The 21,196-nt window shown below is 40.1% G+C and overlaps 1 protein-coding gene across 7 annotated transcripts in view; it reads left to right on the forward strand.

The window, feature by feature from the left end:
* MYO5A (myosin VA) overlaps nucleotides 1–21,196 on the forward strand; it is a 201,805-nt gene that overhangs the window by 139,154 nt on the left and 41,455 nt on the right. For all 7 annotated transcript variants that reach the window (XM_044230814.1, XM_044230813.1, XM_044230815.1 and 4 more), the window contains exons 21-27: nucleotides 444–683; nucleotides 1,715–1,963; nucleotides 4,113–4,206; nucleotides 6,758–6,906; nucleotides 11,538–11,651; nucleotides 19,584–19,727; nucleotides 20,177–20,230. In XM_044230814.1, the coding sequence (XP_044086749.1) occupies nucleotides 444–683; nucleotides 1,715–1,963; nucleotides 4,113–4,206; nucleotides 6,758–6,906; nucleotides 11,538–11,651; nucleotides 19,584–19,727; nucleotides 20,177–20,230 (1,044 nt within the window). The remainder of the gene's footprint in view (nucleotides 1–443; nucleotides 684–1,714; nucleotides 1,964–4,112; nucleotides 4,207–6,757; nucleotides 6,907–11,537; nucleotides 11,652–19,583; nucleotides 19,728–20,176; nucleotides 20,231–21,196) is intronic.

Consider the following 21,196-nt stretch of genomic DNA (forward strand, 5'->3'; position numbering starts at 1 on the left):
ATACAATAGAAAATCAAAATTAAGATTAGTTCACTTCATCTTTTATTTTCCTTTTAAAGCTCCATCTCTACCACCTTTGAATTTCATAAGTGGATTCCTGCTACATTTGAAATAGCAACGGGAAATTCTCACTAAAATGGCTTTCCTCAAATGTGGCAAACAAGAGTGTCATTTTGTTTGTTTGTTTCTGGGGGGAAAGGTGAATAAATCAGTAATAAACTTTGTAGTACCCCTTGTGTCAGCTTCTGAAGTGAGATTACTGGTCATACCTCGTGTATAAGCATAGGTTTGTGATATGTAAAATCCAGACAGTACAATACAATGTTTGTATCCTTTCCTTTGGGCGGCATCTGGCTTCTCAGCCTGATGTAGCTGGTTTGATGACGTTGAACCTCTAGTCTGGTCCAGGGTCGGACTTTACCTGGATTTCCCTTTCTCCACAGATGCTCCATGAACACAAAGCAGTTATCATTCAGAAGTGGGTGCGGGGCTGGCTGGCTCGCACGCACTACAGGAGGAGCATGCAAGCCATCATCTACCTCCAGTGCTGCTTCCGGCGGATGATGGCCAAGCGTGAGCTGAAGAAGCTCAAGATCGAGGCCCGCTCTGTGGAGCGCTACAAGAAGCTGCACATCGGCATGGAGAACAAGATCATGCAGCTGCAACGCAAAGTGGATGAGCAGGTGTGTCCTCCTCGGGACCCCGGGGCAGGGGGCTGCCTAAAGGGGGGGCCGTGGAATGTGGTCAGCAGTGTCTCCCCTTGGCTTCACTTTTCAGTTGAAGCAAAAACGGTAAAATAATAAAGACAGTAATGTCGTTATGGAAAGAGTGACAAACTCATAGGTAAGACTACACCTACAAGGACGAAGGGAGGAAATTATTCTGAGAATACAGCCAGATATACAACATTCCAAACCTTTATGACCAAGAGTCATATTGTACTTTGTACTTTATAAATCTCTTCCATCATTATCGTTCATCTGCATAAATTTTAAGGTTCCTTTTACAGATGAGTTGTTTAGCATTGAGATACGGTGCAAGAGGCAGAAGGATGTCCATTCTCCTGAGTAATGTACAGTCTGTTTACAGGAATAAAATTTTATTTCCTAGAGATAGTTACCAAGTAATATTTTAGCACATACAAATGATACAGTAGTAATTAATAATACATAAATACCGAGGAGGGCAAAAAAATCCCAAAACCAAAACCAAATCCAAACAAAACCCAGCAAACAGAATAAAGTGAGATTCATCAGGGAGAAGGAGGAATTCACCTGAGTGGGAAGTGTTTTGAGGTAATAAAGAGATTCGTAAATAACTTATGATTTTGAGCCCATTTTATCATTTTTCTGAATCACCTGCCTAGCGTATGGCTTTCAGTAGAACACTGATTTATATTCAAAAGCAAGTATAGATTTTTCTATTTCTGGTTTAAGAATCAGGAAATTAAGAATTTACTGTGGTAATTCACCTTGTGATCGTGAGAAAATCACATCTACGTTGCTTATGATGTAAAACAGAATTAATTCTGCCTGTTCTCTCTTTGTTTCACTTCAAGAGGTATTGATTATAAAGGTTGTGGTTAGTATTTTGGTTAGGTATGTTATCAGTGCTAGGGTGATATAGCATGAATATGATGAATAAATACGGTTTTCTTAAAATACACTTGATGATATATATTCTTATTGTTACTTATACGTGTGTGTCTAAAAAGAACAAAGATTACAAATGCCTCATGGAGAAACTGACCAACCTGGAGGGAATATACACCTCTGAGACTGAGAAACTACGAAGTGACTTAGAGCGTCTCCAGCTAAGTGAGGAGGAAGCCAAGATTGCTACCGGACGGGTCCTCAGTCTGCAGGAGGAAATTGCCAAGCTCCGGAAAGACCTGGAACAAACTCAGTCAGAGAAAAAGTCCATTGAGGAGCGTGCAGATAGATACAAACAGGAAACCGAGCAGGTGGGAACTAGTTTTCATATCCCCATCTATTCTTTTCACAAAGTAAATGTGCTGTCGTCATGACCTGGCCATGTGGCCCAAGGTTGATTTCAGTTGAAGTTGAAGTAAAAATGTCAGTTTGTTTACTGTTCATGATTAGTGTTCTCCAAGCATGTCTCCCACTCAGTGGATGAGTAGTTGTAGGTCTTTTAGTAGAACCTTTTGACTCTAGTAAGAACAGAGGCAAAGCAGTGTTCTAAGAAGAGAATTAATGGCCAAGAACGTACTCCACACTCTTCTTTTTTAAATACAAAGGTCTGGGTGAAGTGTAGGCTCCTTTTTCTCTAAAAGGATTAACATGATTAAGAAGCCAATCAAGCAGTGAAATGTTGCTAGCTGATAATAGAGATCTTTCTGGAAACCTGTAAGGCTGTGTGAGAAGTCCGAGTGGGAGAAGTACAAATGTCTGCACACTGACTGTAGCCAGGAGCCGTGATGCGGATAGAACAGCAACAACAGTGCTTGTGGACTGGTGTTTTTACTTACAAGTGTATATCAATGTTTATATCAAAGCTTCATTAAATACAGAAAATATTACAGTTCTCAAGAAGCACTGCAATGTATTGTTTAAGCAAAATCAAAGTACCTCAACATAAAGCTTACTTGAAAAAAGTGATAGATTTTCATAAATTCCACTAGAATTACCATCTTTAAATTAAAACAGAGTTGACTGTTGGCTATAACTATTGGCAAGAGTCTCAATTTCCTGTGCTTTTTCTGTACTGACTTCTGAATAGATTTTTTTTTAAGATTTTAGTTGTTTGAGAGAGTGCATGCATGGGATGGGGTAAGGGGCAGAGGGAGAGAGAGAGAGAAACAGACTCCCCGCTGAGCATGAAACCTGACTCAAGGCTCAATCTCATAACCCTGAGATCACAACCTGAGACCAAACTGAAAGTCCGACTCTGCACCTACTACACCACCCAGGTGCCCCATACTGCCTTCTGAATTTTAATAGGGCTGTCTTTCTCTGTCTCTGACCTCCTGAAAACTTTCTTTTTATAATTAAAGCTATTGCTTTAACATGTGACTCTTGATCTCAGGGTCACAGTTTGAACCCCACATTGGGCATAGAGTTTACTTTAAAAAGAGAGGAAGGAAGGAAGGGAGAGAGGAAAGGACAGAGGGAGGGAAAAAAGCAAGCTATTACTTAAAGAGTTCCTTGAATTTATGCTTAGAGAAAGGAATTCAAATTTTACTCCACACAAGCACACATTTATGTCAAAGGTGAACTAAGTAAACTATAAACTTTGCAAAGTTTACCTTTGGTTTTAATTTTTGCTTCCTGGGAATCCTCATCCAACTGAGAACTAGAAAGTGAAAAAGGTCAATGTGTTTTATGTGTAGGGTATGTGTGTGTGTGTTTGTGCACGCGTGCACTGGGGGCAAAATATACATACATGTAACATAAAATTTACCACTTTTACCATTTTTAAGTGTACAGTTTTGTGACATTTAAGTATTTTCACACTGTTGTAAGGTCAATGCTTAAACATGGAATAAAAGGACTAGTTTGCAACCCTGTAAAACTCTTAAGAGGAGATGAAAGGGAAATTCTCTTCCACAAGACAGACAGCAGGGAGCTTCAGAAGGAATCCAGTGAATTCCAGAACCAAAATGCCCTCTTCATATCTTTCTTAAGCTCCTTAATCTCTCTTAATACCTGAATCATCAGTACACCGAAACTTTTGTTAGGCTTTTGAGGTGAGAAGGCATTATAATTCTTTCAACAGCAAATGCTTACTAGGTGCCAGACAGTTGCTAAATGCTCAAGGTACAAAGCAAAACAACAGCAATTTTCTCCATTCTCTAGGAATTGCTGGTCTATTAGGGAAGTAAAAGTCAATCATTTCTAAGGGCTATAAAGAGGCACATCCAAGGCATGTCAGGGTCCTGTAGGAGAGACACCTAATTGCAAGGAGTTTCCAGGAAGGCTCTCTGGAGGGGTTAATGCTTGAGCCAGGTTAAAAAAAATGACTAGATGGACCTAGGCAAAGAAATGAGGTGCAGAGATGTGGCGGTAAAGAGGGCCTGTGGTGTGGTCTTTATGTTCAGTATGGGGCGTCCTCTGTCTACTGCAGCCATCTGAGTTGATTGTTTTATTTTATAGCTGGTATCAAGTCTGAAGGAAGAAAATACTTTGCTGAAGCAGGAAAAAGAGACCCTCAATCATCTTATCGTGGAGCAGGCTAAGGAGATGACAGGTAAGACTCATGTGGGTGTAACTTGCCTTACTCCAGCCAAGTTCGGACCAAAGTTTTATATGTTACAACTGCAGTGTTTTAAAAAGTTGAGATTGTCAGGGTGCCTGGGTGGCTCAGTGGGCTAAGCCTCTGTCTTTAGCTCAAGTCATGATCTCAGGGTCCTGGGATTGAGCCCCACATCGGGCTCTCTGCTCAGTGGGGAGCCTGCTTTCCCTCCAATCCCCGCCTCTCTGCCTGTTTGTGATCTTTGCCTGTCAAATAAATAAATAAAATCTTTTAAAAAAAAGAAGTAATTAAAAAAAAAAAGTTGAGATTGTCATCAGTAAATTTAAGAAGTTCTAAGAGGCGAGCACTGTAAATATTTTGGTTGATTTAGTTGGTGAACTTGTAAATCTAGTCTTTCTATGCACAAATGTGAATTCATATGTGGTCAGTATCCTATGTAATTTTTTAAAAAAAATTTTGTTCTGCATGTATGATTTATTAGTTATGACTTATAAGATTCTATTGAATTAGGAAGAAATCGTGAGCTAACGTGTATGTGTCTATATGTATTTATTTATTTTTTGCTAAACCAATGGATATTCTTCTCCCAAGATCAATTACTCTTTTCCACCTAGAATAAAAAGGCAAGTCTAATTTTTTGAGTAGAGAACTAACTAGATGTGAACAATTTATTCTATTAGCTATTTGTGAGATAGGTAAGAATGATGGTAATTTATAAGGAGTATACACGTATATAAATGTGGGCTAAGAAGATATGGGTTGAAGCTATAGAAATTGGTGGGGGAGACAAAGTGAAAGAGATGGATTGGAGTGAGGATGTAGTAAATGAAGAGAATCACCAGAATGTTATCCTTTTTGATATGGTATTCAAAAAAGGAATAACAATTTTCTAAAGTATTGAGATGATGTATTATGACAATAATGGTGTATTACTACTGTTGAGGAAACTGAGGGAGAAAAGTACCTATTTTTGAGTAAAATTAATGAGATCAGTTGTTAGAGTGTTAAATTTTAGATGTCAGCTAAGATGTGCTGAAAACAAATTGAGATTAAAGATTAGAGACAGGGTGCTCGCTTCGGCAGCACATATACTAAAAAAAAAAAAAGATTAGAGACAGGAAGAAATAGGCCTTAAGGTATCCATTAAAGCTATGATGATAAGAGAACCCCTTGTGCTTTTCCCTCCACTATGTCTTCCCTCCCAGTTAAAGGGCATATTGTAAAGGAAAGAGAAGAAATCTGGAATTAAGCCTTATAGGGTGACCACAAGTAAAGGATAAGGTGAAGAAAAGAAACTAGAAAAAAAAAGTTGATAGGGGATATTAAAAACAGTCACTAAAGATATGGAAAGAAGGCTGCTAGGATGCAGAATGTGATGGAAAGATCCAGAATGACAAGAATACTTGAAACTGGATGAGAGGAACAAAGAACTAACATGAGATTTGCCTAGGGAAGATTTTTTGGTAGCCTTAGGCAGCTTCTGCAAATTGGTAAGACCAATTCTTCAAATTGGTAAGAATAAAAGGAAATTTATGGAATGTGATAGGGAGGAGAAATTCTTTCATTCCTTCACTCACACATTATGAAAGCCCTACACTAGGGAAGCACTGTGGTGGGCACCAGGGAATTAGTTGTGACAGGACACTTGGAGCCCTCACCCTTACGGAGCTACAAGAGAAAGAGATGGTGAAGCAGTTGAAGCAGGCAAGGAAGGCTAAGATTTAGCCATGAAACATGAGAATAAAATGAGCAATGTAAATGTTAGGAAGCTTAATATTTATAAATGTGACTGGTTGGCTTATTTAGGTAAAACATACAGCTGAGATCTGAGGCTGTTTACTTTGCTTTATCTGCAGTCAGGAGCTCATCTCCTATCTCCAGATGACGTCCCAGGCAAATGTGAGCCACTAGCAACAGAGACAGCAGAGCGGGGTGGTAAATGGAAAGGTTGAGGTACCCCTGGCAACACACAAGAGATGTGACACAGATGGCCAGGCATGGGGGTCTTAATCTGGTTAGAAATGGGGGAGTGATAGGACTGTGGAGGGTCAACATGCTGGAAATATTGTAAGATCTCAGCCTAGAGAGTGAGGTGAGCAGAGCGTTGACATAGGACATGGACAGCTGGGTTCGCTGAGAAGTCACTACTTCCTCAGAGATCTGAGGAGTATCTCTGACTTTTTGACAGAGTACACTAATTTGGACAAAAGAATTTCATGATAGCCTGAAACAGAATATGGGAATAAAGAATACTTTAGTTACTAAACAATGCCTGATGAAAGTTTATCAAGGATGTGCTATAACCAGTGAATGATCTAGTGGCACTGAATCCTTAGTACATGGAAGAACTCAGTAGATGATTGTTGTTATTCACAAACTTTTTTTTTTTTTTGGTCATATTTGCTCTTTCCCTACATTCACTAAGATACTCTTCATAGTTCGTGGCGCTAGAAGTAAAACACTTTGCAGAGAAACTGGAACATGTTTGTCCTCTTGAATTCTGGAGAGCCATCTTTGTTATGCTTTCCCCTCTTCTTTCTTTCAGAGACTATGGAGAAGAAGTTAGTAGAAGAAACAAAACAACTGGAACTCGATCTTAATGATGAGAGGCTGAGATACCAGAACCTTCTGAATGAGTTCAGTCGCTTAGAAGAACGATATGATGACCTCAAGGAAGAGATGACTCTGATGGTGGTGAGTCAAACACTTGCTTCTTTGAAAATGAAAATATTTAAGCACATACAAAAGCAGAACAGTGGAATGAATCCCATGTACTCCACGTACTCATGATCCAATTCCAAAACGGCCAACACATTTCTACCCCTACTCTACCCTCCTTTGCACATTGTCCAATGGTTTGAGTTGTTGTAAAGCAAATCCTGCAAATCATCTAACTTTATTTGTGAATACTTTGTAGAGTCAAACACTTTTAAAGACTGGGCCATACACTTTGTCATACATACTGGGTGACTTCATGTAAAATTTTCATATAAAACAAATATTTATATAATTGAGTATTTACTGGTTGTTGTTGTGATTGCAAAGATAGATTCCTACAAAAAGAAAATTCAGTCTCTATTTTTACAAATTATCTTATCTATTTCAAGAACTCTTCTCCATCTACCAACATACCTCTTGTACTTTTAATAGTTCTACACAGTCTCTCTGTTCTACTATCCTACTGTCAGGAGACAGTGTTCTCTAGCTCTCTTTTTCCCTGTAAGTATCAGCCTTGAGGGTAACCTCATGGTACAAATGGCTAGAAATGCTTTGAAATATCTCTTATAAAAACAAGATAATTTGAGATCTGTGGCATAGAATATTTGGTTCAAATTTTGCTTCTATCTGGATCCTTTGACAATGTTTTTAAAAATGTAACATTTAAAAAGTCAAAATGAAGGAGATTATGTAACACAAATGAAATCAATTTGTCACTTGGAAGAGAGAAAACCTGGTCTCAAAGAGGTTAAAAAGCTAATTTAAATGCCACAGTTGGACTGTTATTTCAAACCTTGCTACTCTATCGGTAGCAATGATTTTTATGTGACATAGCGAAATTAGAAAAAAGAGTAGGTCACCGTTACTCTTACTGACAAACCAGAAGGACAAATCAGTAGGTCTTGTCTTTCTTGATGTCTTTGCTGCACTTGGCCTTGTTGAAATCTTTCCTCCTTCACATTCTCCCATTTTTAGCTTTCTTTGTTGGAGTCCTTTTCTTCTGTATTGGAATATCATGCTCCCCAGAGTTCCATTCTTGGATGTATTTTAATTCCATTTACTGAATAACTATGCCAACATTTGTGGTGAATCTATGCTTTGATTATAGTTAGAGCTAAGTTTCGCGTCCTACAAGGTGTTTTGAGAGCCACTAGTTACTTGGGATATTAAGAAGTGGCATTGGGGGCGCCTGGGTGGCTCAGTGGTTTAAGCCGCTGCCTTCGGCTCAGGTCATGATCGCAGGGTCCTGGGATCGAGTCCCACATCAGGCTCTCTGCTCAGCGGGGAGCCTGCTTCCTCCTCTCTCTCTCTGCCTACTTGTGATCTCTCTCTCTGTCAAATAAATAAACAAAAAATCTTAAAAAAAAGTGGCATTGGGAAAAGAAATGATCAGGATCATATAAATGTAGGAATCACTAGTTGAAAAAAAGAGATTGTTTTTCCTACAGAATTTCCTGGATTCTTTAATACTGCATGCCTGGTTAAAAAAAAAAAAAAAAATACTGCATTCCTTGGGAACCTCAGAAAATAAAATGAGAGAAGCATGTGCCATGTAGTCATCACTTTCTGAGCACATTCCGGGAAATATCTGTGAGGTTAATGGGTCTCTTTCTTAGAGAGGTAGCTGTGTCTAGAAAAGACCCTCCAGCAGTAATGGCCATCCTCCAGCAACTTAGCAGGGCTGTTCTTTCCCACTGGGTAAGTCTCTGCCTGCTAGCCATTCTGTCCCCAGCAATGTTATGGAAAAAAGATGTAATCAAGTTCCAGGTGCAGCTCAGCAGCTTGATTTCTGATTTCTCAGCCTATAATCCTCTCCCCAGTGTGCCTGTGACTCATTGTCATTCCCCTTGGTTGACAAAATGGGCAGAGGGAGGGAAAAGGAAAATAGCAGAGGAAGGAAGACCAGAGTCTGCTTGTTTCCTACTGCTTGAGACCAACTCGTCAGTAAGTCTCCTTTCCCAGCTCCAGACACAGCCAAGATTGCAGTCTTTAAGATGTTTGCCAAGAATTGCAGAGAATTAAAAAATGGACTTTATAATTTAGGATTAATTAAATAATAGCAATATCTTATTTTAATGTGTAGGTAGAAGCTTCACAACTGACAGATGGGTACTTGGCTCATATTTCATTGACGCTGTTCTGCAGATGGAGCGCTCACGGCCACAGTGATTAGGAAGCCTTAGTGGTAAATAGATGGCAGGAGACTTTGGGGAGGGGAACTGATAGACTGCTGCAGGACCTCTGGGGATCTGTGTATTAACACAGGGGCCAAAGTTCATACCTCTGATTACCAGGGTCAGATTTGTTGGCCCTGATACCAGGAAGTGCTATGGATTTTCCTCCAGGGACATTCAGTTGTGGAGTAGAGGCAAGGAAGAAGACACTAAATCCAGGGCCAAGGAGATTCAAGCAGACACTGAAACAGCAATGAGGCAATGGAACGCAGGCTTGTAAAGCGTTGCATGATTCATCCGCAATAAGGAGGGAGTCCAGCGTGTCAACAATGGGGTCATTAACCTTGACAGACAGAGTAAAACAGATTCAAGAAAAGAAGGAATTGTTGGAGACATGACAGATTAAAAGAGGACGAATGAGATCCAGATCTTGAAGGAGCACTTGATGACCAAGTAGGATGTTTGTCCTTGTAATTGAACAGCATATGGGTTAAAAACGTGGGGAACAAGGCCAGGCATAGGGGACTTGTCACCTTACTGTCACCTTACTGCAGGGTCCTAACAGTGATGGAGTATCTGTTCACATTAGTTGAATCCTTGTTATATGCCAAGTAATATGCTAACTCTTTACTTGCACTATCCTATTTAATCTTCACATAAACCCGATTAGGCAGATAATACTATTATTCACCTTTTCCTGATGATGAAAATGAGGCCTGGAGAAGCTGGAGAAAGGGCACATAAATGGCAGACCTGGAATTTTTACCCAGCTCCCTCTTACTTCAGACCCAGAGCATTTAACCACTGCCTTGTATCCAGAAGTTACATTAAATAGCAAATATGCAGTGTTGCCTCTATTCAAACCTTAAGGTATTTGTTGTTTAGTGACACACACCTGAGGGAAAATAGAGGTCTCACTCATCTTTAATAAGTTTATCAAAAAGCTTTGTCCAGGTATTTCTGAGGACCTATCTATTTCTCTTAATGATACAACTAATTTATTAATATTCACCTTCTCATACAACTGTTGGCTAGGAAATTTGTGTGAGGTTGTTTGTGCACGTACACAGTAAATCCAAGTGCCCTTGACTTTATGTGGGGTGACTGTTCCTTTTAGTGTGTACCCTAGCTTCTAGGTAGTTTCAGAAGTTCTGGGGTTCTTGGGTCTTCCTTATGCACTGGAGTACAGGTTGGGGTGGCAGGCTTTCACCTGGCCCTGGATGCTGGCTTTTTTTTGGTCATATGGCTTGCTCTGCTCTGTAAGCTGGACATGGGAGAGAAAGAGGCAGAGAAGCTCTTTGGGACTCTGGCTCTTCCTGTGGCTGGGGGGAAGAGTAAAGGAAATTGGGCAGGTCAGAAAAGCTTCCACAGGTCCTTCTGAAGCTCCCAGAGCCAGTAACCCTGTGAGATGCAGGTCACTGAAACTTTCCACCTCTTCTGCAGAGGGTACCCTAGGAGTGAGGGGCACAAAATCCAGCTTTTTTATTGCTTCTCTCTTCAAGTCATTCTCTAACCCCCTCTCCTACAGAGAGGGCAGACTGCAATTGTTTAATTTCTCTGTTTTCCATAAGCATTCTGAATGCTAATCTCATAGTTACCACATGTCATAGAAATGTTACCTGAACTCCTGAATTAATAACCCTAGGATGTCAGAGGGTTCCTCTCCTGCATGGCTCATCCTTTCCACTGCTGAATCCTGAGATTCAACTTCATACACAAAAGTGACAGAAATTATAGTCACCTGTGTAGAACCCCTCTCCTTTTTTCCATTTGTGCTCAAATACAATGGAGTAAAAATGATGATGCTATCATTAAACATATTTCTGGAAATTTTTACTAAGTTTTATTTAATTGCAACACTGAAGTCAATGTTTGATTGCTAAGGCATTATACCTACACTTCACCCAGTGTGACTGGCCACTCACAACTTAAGAAATCCAAAGCAGGGGCTCCTGGGTGGCTCATTGGGTTAAGCATCTGACTTTGGTTCCGGTCATGATCTCAGGGTCCTGGGATCAAGCCCTGTGTCAGGCTCTCTGCTCAGCAAGGAGTCTGCTTACCCCTCTCCCTTTGCCCCTAATCCTGCTCATGTGACTCTTCTCTCTCTCTCTCTCTCTCAAATAAATAGATAAATGAAATTTAAAAACAAAACAAACAACTCAAAGGGGACTCTGCTAATAATCATAGATAATTTTTGTTTGAGCATTTGGTTTTGTGACTTTTCTTGTTGTGCCCTACTGGTGCATCTTTCTCTCTGAGGAGCTCAGAAAGTGACCCTTCTGTGAGGGTTTGTTAAGGACAACACGGAACACACTGGGCATGAGAATAGCAAGTCAGTGAGTGGGGATTAGAACCAAGTTGAGGTGAGTGCTGTTTTACTATAATTGGTTTAATTATATTATGTTAACTACATGTGCTTTATCTTCCTTGCAGAATGTGCCCAAGCCTGGACACAAGAGAACAGACTCCACCCATAGCAGCAATGAGTCCGAATACACCTTTAGCTCTGAAATTGCAGAAACCGAAGATATGCCTTTGAGGACAGAGGTACATTTTAGATACCTGTCACTACAAGTATAATGTGACCCTGCTGTTCAGAGAGAACATTTCTACTGCAGAACAGAGCTCATCTGCCTATAAATGTAACAGTTGTTTCAAACCCTTTATATTTTGTAAGTGATTAATGGGTGCTTAATTAGCTTATTAATTATTACTTATATTTTCTTATATGTACATATATACTTATTATAGATGTTTTTTGATCAATAGACATTTTAATTTTTAATGTAATTCTGAGAACCAGATTTTCACTTTTGTAGTTTTAACATACCCCATTACAAAAAAACACAGCGTGTTATGAATTTCAGACTGGGGCAGATTAATAATAAGTCTTTTGTCCTTGAATATTATAAATAACCAATGCCCAAGAGTTTAGCAAGACTGCTGTCTCCGTTTGATGACATTTTACCAATGTAATTTTTGTCCACAAAAATGTAAGAAAATAGCTCATAAATCTGCCTTAGTGTTTGTGTTATGTGGTATGAAACCAAAATAGCACATACTGTAACTCCAAGAGTACAGTGACTTTTAGTTAGATTGTTCCCAAACCAATTCTCAGATCTTCTTTTCAAACATGGTATTAGTTTCACTAACGCATAATTCAGGCACTACTCTTCTATTTTTATATCATATTCTGAGAAAATGGCCAAGTCAGAAATAGACTGCTTCTGGCAGAGCAGCCGAAGAAAACTGAATGATTCTTTCCTTTCTTGTCTTAGTTTTACTCAGGAATGAAGAGTTTCTGCCATCTCGTTCTGTTCATTTTTAGGAAAAGTATCATGTAGTTGGAATCATACATACAAGAACCCTAAGTTAACTTATTCAAGGTCACAGCGTGTAAGTAGCTGAGCCAGTATTCTAACCAAGGCTGTTTGAAACCTCATGCTCTGTCTGCTTCCTTGCATCCGGTCATTTTACACTGTGGTTCTCCAGTCCGTTTCTCTCTGTAGATAACCTTAGTTTGCAGACCACTGATGAAGCAGGATGGCCACTGTACAGTGGGATAGAGGTGCCAGTCATTCACTGCTGTGTAACAAACCATCCCAAACTTCAGTGGTTTCAAACCACAGCAATTTATTCATGTTCACACTCTGAATTCTGACTGGGAGGTTCTCCTGCTGCACATGGGATGCACCTCCCTGCATCTCAGCCCAAGGAAGAGGACCTTGGGCCTCTGCAAGCAACTTCTCTGTTCAGTGGCATGGTGAATGCACTCAGACAGTGTAAGAGCAAAATATGCCAGGTCTTGTGGGGCCAGGCCCAGAACCAGCTCTGTGTCAGTTCTGCCACATTCTAGGTCATAGCAAATTACCAGGCCAGCCCAGACTCTGTGGAAAGGGGGTAGATCTCATTTCTTGATAGGTGAAAAGACATTTGCATTGAGAGCCATCCCTGGTGACCATCTTTGGAGACCATCACAAAGTTAGACTTTGAAGGTTTCAGAATTACAACCTCTAGTGAATTTAGGGCCTCCAGTGGATCTGACAGTTTTAGGATTGCATCCAGTGGGTCTTCATGGGATACTCACTCCCAGCAGTCCGAGGGAAGCATGTCTACGCACTGTTGGTGCCCGTGTAACACAGCTTGAGCAGCTCCTGCTAGGGCCCGGAAAGCTGTGGCAGAACGGCTATGTCCGCTGCAGGTTATTTTGTATTAAAATCAGGACAAAGAGACTTATTCATAGGTTTGATTGAGGACATTACGTTTTCAACATCAAAAACTCTTCTGTGCTTTACCTAATTTTTACTAGTAAGTAATTTTGTCAGTGTCTCTACTCTTTTCAAGTTTGTCCAAATTCTTAGATTTGAGGGGAGAGTTAGCCTTCTTGTTTCTAATTCTCACCTGTATTTCTGCTGACTTTTCTCAAATTAAGAGTTAGTTTAGGGGCACCTGGGTGACTTAGTTGGTTAAGCATCCAGCACTTGATCTCTGCTCAGGTATGATCTCAAGATTGTGGTTCAAGCCCCTTGGTGGGCCCCACTCTGGGCGTAGAAACTACTTAAAAAAAAGAGAGAGAGCGCTTAGAGTGGGATGCAGGGAGAGTCTCCCTGCAGCGGACATAGCCGTTCTGCCACAGCTTTCCGGGCCCTAGCAGGAGCTGCTCAAGCTGTGTTACACGGGCACCGACAGTGCGTAGATATGCTTCCCTCGGACTGCTGGGAGTGAGTATCCCATGAAGACCCACTGGATGGATATTACTCATCTGTTTTGAATAATGAAGAATGAACTGTGCGAGGGCGCAGGCAGGTCTGGAGTGTTGTGTATTGTCCTTCACATGCACTAACCATCAGCAGTGGGTCATACACCTGGAAGTCTCTCAGGAATGGGAAAGGCTTTTCACTTAAACCAGTCCTTTTCCTCCTTGTGACTAAGTGCATGTGTCTGAAATGTGGCCAGCTCTGGTTAGAAGGGTTGTCTTGGCCACTGGACAGCCTATAATAACTCTCGTCCTTGGAACTGAGTCCATAGCCAGAGCCTCATTCGCTCTGTGCCTCAGTTTCCTCGTCTGTGAAGTGAGAGGCTGTGATTACTATCTGACTTTAGAGTGGTGTTTTGAAGATCGAGCTAATTCCTATAAAGTACATATAACAGTGTTTGATACATAGTAAGTGTCCAATAAATCCATGTTTTTTTTTCTAATAAACAGGTTTCCAGAGATTGTCCTATAATTTTGATTGGGTGTGGTTAGGACCAGAAAGATAAAAATCTGTAAAACTGGTAATAGAAAAAGAGAAATTGATGATCAGAAGGGAAGTTGGGTGGGAGAGGAGTATCAGACTAAGACAATGGCTTTGAACTTGCAGTTCTGATTCCTTCTGACTTTCAGGTTTGTGTTTCTGCCTGCAAGTGCTTCTGCAACAGCCAGGTTTACAGATTGCCCCTAACGAAGTAAAGGAGCACCTCTTACTTTATGTAGTATTCCCAAGTAGCTCCTTCAGAATCTGGTGCCAGGAAAATAATGGGCTTCCTCTTGGTTATGAGTTGATTTTTTTTTTAATTTAAAATAAGAGTTTTTCAGACTGTTTTGGAACACTGAATTCCAACCTCAGACATGTAATAATAGCAAAATTGGATAGAAAAAAGAACTGATGTCTTTCTAGCTTTGCCAAACCTGTGATTTGCTGTTCACAAGTCACACTGGCACCTGCATGGCTGTTTCCATCTGGAGAAGTCACCTGCCAGCTCCACCTGCTGTGCGGCCCTCCCATGCCCACAGCACCTCAGGCTCCAAGCATTCTTTTGGAAGCTTTGCTTCTCTCTGCTCTGTCATGCATCTTTCTTAGTAGCCATCAGCTCATTATCGCAGCTCTGCTTCTGCCCCTGAGCTTCCTCACATCCATGAAAGCCAGGGAAAGGGTCACCACAACCTCCTCAGCTGTTGTTAACAGTAATTCCAGAAAGACTGCAGACCTATGCTGGTAATTTTGTGAATACATTCTCTTGTCTTCTGGCTTTTCCTCAGATGAGAGACCAGGATTTTTTAGGTCAGTTTCAAAGCTTCACTCTCTTAGAAAAGGACTGGATGATAAAGTCCCTTCTTCTTTTTTTTTTTTTTAAAGACTTAATTAATTTGACAGAGAGATCACAAGTAGGCAGAGAGGCAGACAGTGTGGGGCAGGTTAGGGGGGAAATCAAGCTCCCTGCTGAGCAGAGAGCCCAATGTGGGGCTTGATCCCAGAACCCTGAGATCATGACCTGGGCTAAAGGCAGAGGCTTAACCCACTGATCCACCCAGGTGCCCCAATAAAGTCCCTTCTAAGAAAGGAAAGGAAAGTAAAACCCCAGAAACTTCTTTGAGCCAGATGGCCCTATCTTCCTTCTTGCTCATGTGGCACAGAGAAGACCAATGCTATCTCTCTGACTAGATACATCATTACAGATAAGAATGGACACCATGCAGAACACTCTTAAATTGTTATCAGTCCTTATGCCTAAGCAATTTTGCAGTTGTCAGATAATATTTTTTTTAATTCTTCCATCTCTGTAGAATTTTGTTTTTATCTAGTAGTCAACTAATTCTTTATGCAGTATTTGCTAATATCTAAAAAGTTGCCCCATCCCATTTTTAAATTTAAGAAAAAATTTTTTTTCTTTTTTAGAGAGAAACTGAGTGAACACCAGTCTGGGCAGGGTGGGGGGAAGAGGGAGAGAGAGAAAGAACCATAATCAGGCTCCACAGCCAACATGGAGCCCAACACCACAGCTCAATCTCACAACCCTGAGATCTCATGATCTAAGCCAAAATCAAGAGTTGGACATTTAAACCACCAAGCCATGCAGGCGCCCCACCCTGATCCATTTAAATGAGAAGATTCCTTTTAAATAAAAATGCCCATTCAAGATTGATAGGGATGATTCCCAAATGATGATATCTTAAGTACAATGAAGGAAGTGAGGAGGTGAAGTCTTATATTACAGTGTAAAGAAAGGTAAAGTGATTAAAATTTTCAGGGACGTATTCATCATTAATGGATGAACAAACATTAAAAACACATGAATGGAATGTTTACATTGTAAATAAGCTAAAATATAAGTATTTGTGGGATGTATAGAAATGAGTTTTTTTTTTTTTTAAAAGATTTTATTTATTTATTTGACAGAGAGAGATCACAAGTAGGCAGAGCGGTAGGCAGAGAGAGAGAGGAGGAAGCAGGCTCCCTGCCGAGCAGAGAGCCTGATGCGGGACTCGATCCCAGGACCCTGAGATCATGACCTGAGCCGAAGGCAGCGGCTTAACCCACTGAGCCACCCAGGCGCCCCGGAATGAGTTTTTATAGAAATGAAAATCTATAGTAATTTCACGTTCAGGCAGGGTATTATGTCTGTTCTGTCAGTCAGGACAGACTTTTTTCTTTTTTTTTTTAAATGTCATATTAGTTACCACACAGTAGTCAGGACAGACTCTATGTAGAAGGTCATTTATTTAAACTTTTTCTTATTCTTGAACATTATAGGACTGGATAGTTAGAAAAAGTCAAGGTCTAACTAGTCTGTGGGTAAATGATATCCTACAGATAAATGCCCCACTTCTTAGTTTAACTGATTCTTCTTCAATGTTTTCTTAAAACTAGAATAACATTTAATTCGGCACTCCTAAGAATTCACAAAAGATAGCTAGGCTCCTGGGTGGCTCAGTCATTAAGGTTCTGCCTTCAGCTCAGGTAATGATCCCAGAGTTCTGGGATTGAGCCCTGCATCCCGCTCAATGCTCAGCAGCAGGAAGCCTGCTTCACCCTTTCCCACTCCCCCTGCTTGTGTTCCCTCTCCCGCTCTCTCTCTGTCAAATAAATAAATAAAAATCTTTTTAAAAAAAACCCTAAAGATAGCTAATAAATATAAAAAAAAAAGAATTCAACCTCAGTAAAAGGCAAAGAAATGTAAATTAAAACTATAATTAAATATACTTTTGGTCTATCAAGCCATTTAAAAACATAACAGTCATTGTTGTAGGCAAGGTGGCGGTTGCTTGATGGAAGTATAAACTAATTTAGCAGACTTAAAAACATTAATATTTAGGTATTTGTTACTAGGATATTTATTTTAGTGTATTTCAATAGCAAAAAATAAGAAACAACTTCAGTGTCCATCAGTAAGATAGGTAATAGTTAAGCAAATGATGGTGCGCATGTTACTATAGCTATTAAAAATTATGGTTTCAGGGACGCCTGGGTGGCTCCCTTGGTTAAGCAGCTGCCTTCGGCTCAGGTCATGATCCCAACGTCCTGGGATCAAGTCCCACATCAGGCTCCTTGCTCAGCAGGTAGCCTGCTTCTCCCTCTGCCTCTGCCTGCCATTCTGTCTACCTATGCTCGCTCGCTCTCTGATAAATAAATAAAATCTTTAAAAAAAAATTATGGTTTCAAATACATCATAAATTTGGAAAACATTGGTGGTACAATGCCAAATTTAAAAGACAGTACAAAATTATAATGAAAATATTCCAATTACTTAAATCTATAGAAAAAAGACTTGACAAAAATTATAGGTTTTCTGGAGAAGTGATTATGGCTTTATTTTTCTTCTTTGTACTTATTTCCTAAACTTTCTATAAAAGTTTATTTTGGGGGCTGCCTGGGTGGCTCAGTCGGTTAAGTGTCCAACTCTTGATTTCAGCTCAGGTCATGATATCAAAGTTGTGAGATCGGGCCCCACATTGGGCTCCACATTGGATATGGAGCCTGCTTAAGATTCCCTCTCTTCCTCCCCCTCTGCCGTTCCTCCTCCCCTCTCTTAAAAAGAAAAAAAAAAAAGTTTATTTTGCTTTTGTATCTGAAAAAAGTCTTTTAAAAAATTGACAATTTGACATATAAGACACACTAATCAGTTAAGAATTATACTTTGACTGGGACACCTAGGTGGTTCAGTTGGTTAAGTGTCTGCCTTCCACCTAGGTCATGATCCCAGGGTCCTGGGATTGAGTCCTGCATCCAGCTCCTTGCTCAATGGTGAAGCTGCTTCTCCCTCTGCCTGCGGGTCCTCCTGCTCGTACTCTTGTTCTCTTTCTCTTTTTTTCTGAAAAATAAGTAACATGTTAAAAATATATATATACTTTGTCCATCTAATTAAGTTATTGTTAGTTCTCTCTCTTTCTAACAAAAACAAAGAGACTCTTTATCATCTCCATTAAATCTAATGACACAATTCTTTCTCTTCTTACCTCATAAAAGTTCAAATCCGAAGTCAACAAGGTAGAACACTTTTGGCAGTCTCAGAACTTCCATGATGGTGGTTACTCTTTCCATTTGTTCAGCTTTAATTAGTCTATCTTTATTTACACTAGTAGCTCTCACTGTGATTCTGTTCTAGAAGCAACTGATATACTTTTCAGATGCTCCTAGGTTATCTTTCACTTTATTAACATTTATTAATGTTTTAGTTTTCCAGTTTCTTCTCTGTGATCTCAGTATATTTATGCTGGCACTTCACCATTTCAAAAATCATTTTTCTTGAATAGAAAAGTAGTCCATGCTCATTGTAAACAATTCAAATATAGAATGTATAAAGGAGAAAATGAAACTTTCCCATAGTACCTCCCATTCCCCAAGATAACCACCGATGGCCTCTAGATTTCTGTATGCCATGTTCTAGGTATATTTAACTGTCATGTGTAGGGACATTTGGGTGGCTCAGTTGGTTAAGTCACTGCCTTTGGCTCAGGTCATGATCCCAGGGTGCTGGGATCGAGCCCCGGGTTGGGCTCCCTGCTCAGTGGGAAGTCTGCTTCTGCGTCTTCCTCTGCCTGCTGCTCCCCTGCTTGTGCTCTCTCTCTGTCAAATAATAAATAAGGTCTTTAAAAAAAATTTTTAAGAAGTCACGTGCATTTGATTTTTTAACAAAAATAATATCATAATATAAATAGTGGCTAGCAACTTGTGTATTCCACTTAATAATTTTATCTAGGACATATTTATCCACTCATATATATCTACTTCCATTTTTAACAGCTATAAAAAATTTTATTTTGATTATAATATAGTTTAAGCACTCTTCTATTGACTGACGTGGGTTTTTTTCAGTTTTTTACAATTATAAAAAATGCTGCAGTGAACATCTTTTTCCATACATTCTTGTGTACTTATGTAAGAATTTTTGTAGGATAGTTCTTAAATGTGTATTGTTAGGTCAAAGGGTATACACTTCTAAATTTTAATAAATACAGCTAACTTGCCCTTTTAAAAGGCCTACTTATAACTTCATTATCTAAGACACTGTTACTTACACATGGCACTATTGATCTTTGCCAATCTGACAGGGAAAAAGTAGCACCTCACTGTTTAATTTGCATACCTCTACTCATTAGCTGTGCGTGTGGATCATTCTTTGGCCATGTATATTTCTTCCGTAAGCTAGCCTGACTTTCTATTGCACTGGTCATTATTTCCGCATTGGCTTGAACATCTTCTGATTTCTGGGGTTTAGGAGCCAAGTGAGAAGAAGGTGCCTCTGGACATGTCACTGTTCCTCAAGCTTCAGAAGAGGGTCACAGAGCTGGAGCAGGAGAAGCAGGTGATGCAGGATGAGCTGGACCGCAAGGAGGAGCAGGTGCTGCGCAGCAAAGCCAAGGTGAGCGAAGCCCCACCCCACGGCCACCTGCAGACTCAGCTCTGGGCGTGGCTTTTCCTGCAGCTCAGCCTTTATCCACGCAGCATTTGATTCGTGTTGCCAGGGCTAAATTCTCCTCACTGTTTTCTGCAGAGCAAAGAAATATTCTGAGTGGAAATGCGACAGTTAGGGGCACCTGGGTGGCTCAGTAGGTTAAGCCTCTGCCTTCAGCTCATGTCATGATCTCAGGGTCCTGGGATCGAGCCCTGCATTGGGATCCCAGCTCAGCGGGGATCCTGCTTACCCCTCTCCCTCTGCCTGCCTCTCTGCCTACTTGTGATCGATCTCTCTCTCTCTCTCTCTCTCTCTCTGTTAAATAAATAAATAAATAAGTAAAATCTTTTTTAAAAAAGTGACTATTGAAGTATAACTACTTACTTATAAAGTTTTTAACTCTACGCTTTCCCTAGGAAGAAGAAAGACCACAAATTAGAGGTGCAGAACTGGAATATGAGTCACTCAAGGTAATGGAAGTTTCTGCCCAAGGCTTCAAATATCTTGTTTTAGCAAGCAACCTGCTCAGAGTTTCTCTTTTTCACAGAGAACATCCTTAAGGGCACTCAGGGTTCTAGCTTCACCCTTATTCAGGCATTACTTCTAGGCTTGTGTTGTTTCTTTTTGTAGAATCTCTTCCATATAAGCATGAGTTCAGTCTAAGCAGAAACAGAAGCAGTAGCCACCATTTGAGGCTATAGAACGTAGTAAAGGATGTTGCTTCTAGTGACAGACTGCCTGGGTTCAGATGCTAGATCTGCCATTATATGGCTGTAAGCAAGTTATGTATCTTTTCTGTGCCCCAGTTTTCTCATCTATGAAATGGGGATAATGATACTGTTTATAAGACTGTCATGAGGATTATATAAAGTATTTCATATAAACTGCTTAGAATAATGCCCAGAATGTAGTAGGTACCCAGCAAATGTTGGCTGTGATCATTATGCTCATCATTTTTAAATGCCTTTACTATACATATCAGCTCTAATTCTTTTTTTTAAATTACTATATAATGTATTATTAGCCCCAGGGATACAGGTCTGTGAATTGTCAGGCTTACACACGCACTCACCATAGCACATACTATCCTCAATGTTCATAACCCAACCACCCTCTCCCTACATCCCTCCTCCCAGCAACCTAGCTCTAATTCTTACAGTAATCCTGCAAGTCAGTATTTTAGTTCTCATTTTACAGATAAGGAAATTGAGGTTAAGAGATAAAAGTAACTTCCCTAAGATCACCCCACTAGAAACTGACAGGAGCAGGATATGAACATACATATCTTTGGCACGTATGTTTAGAGCATACTCTAACCACCAAACCCCACTGAAACTATGTAGTTATAGAGAAAGATAGCTAGGTGTTAGTTTGCTAGGTATTAGAGTGAGATGTATTCTAACTTATTTTTTTAGCAACTTTTGAGAGGAGAAAGA

The sequence above is a fragment of the Neovison vison genome, chromosome 13, assembly GCF_020171115.1.
Source record: "Neovison vison isolate M4711 chromosome 13, ASM_NN_V1, whole genome shotgun sequence".
Lineage (NCBI taxonomy): Eukaryota > Metazoa > Chordata > Mammalia > Carnivora > Mustelidae > Neogale > Neogale vison.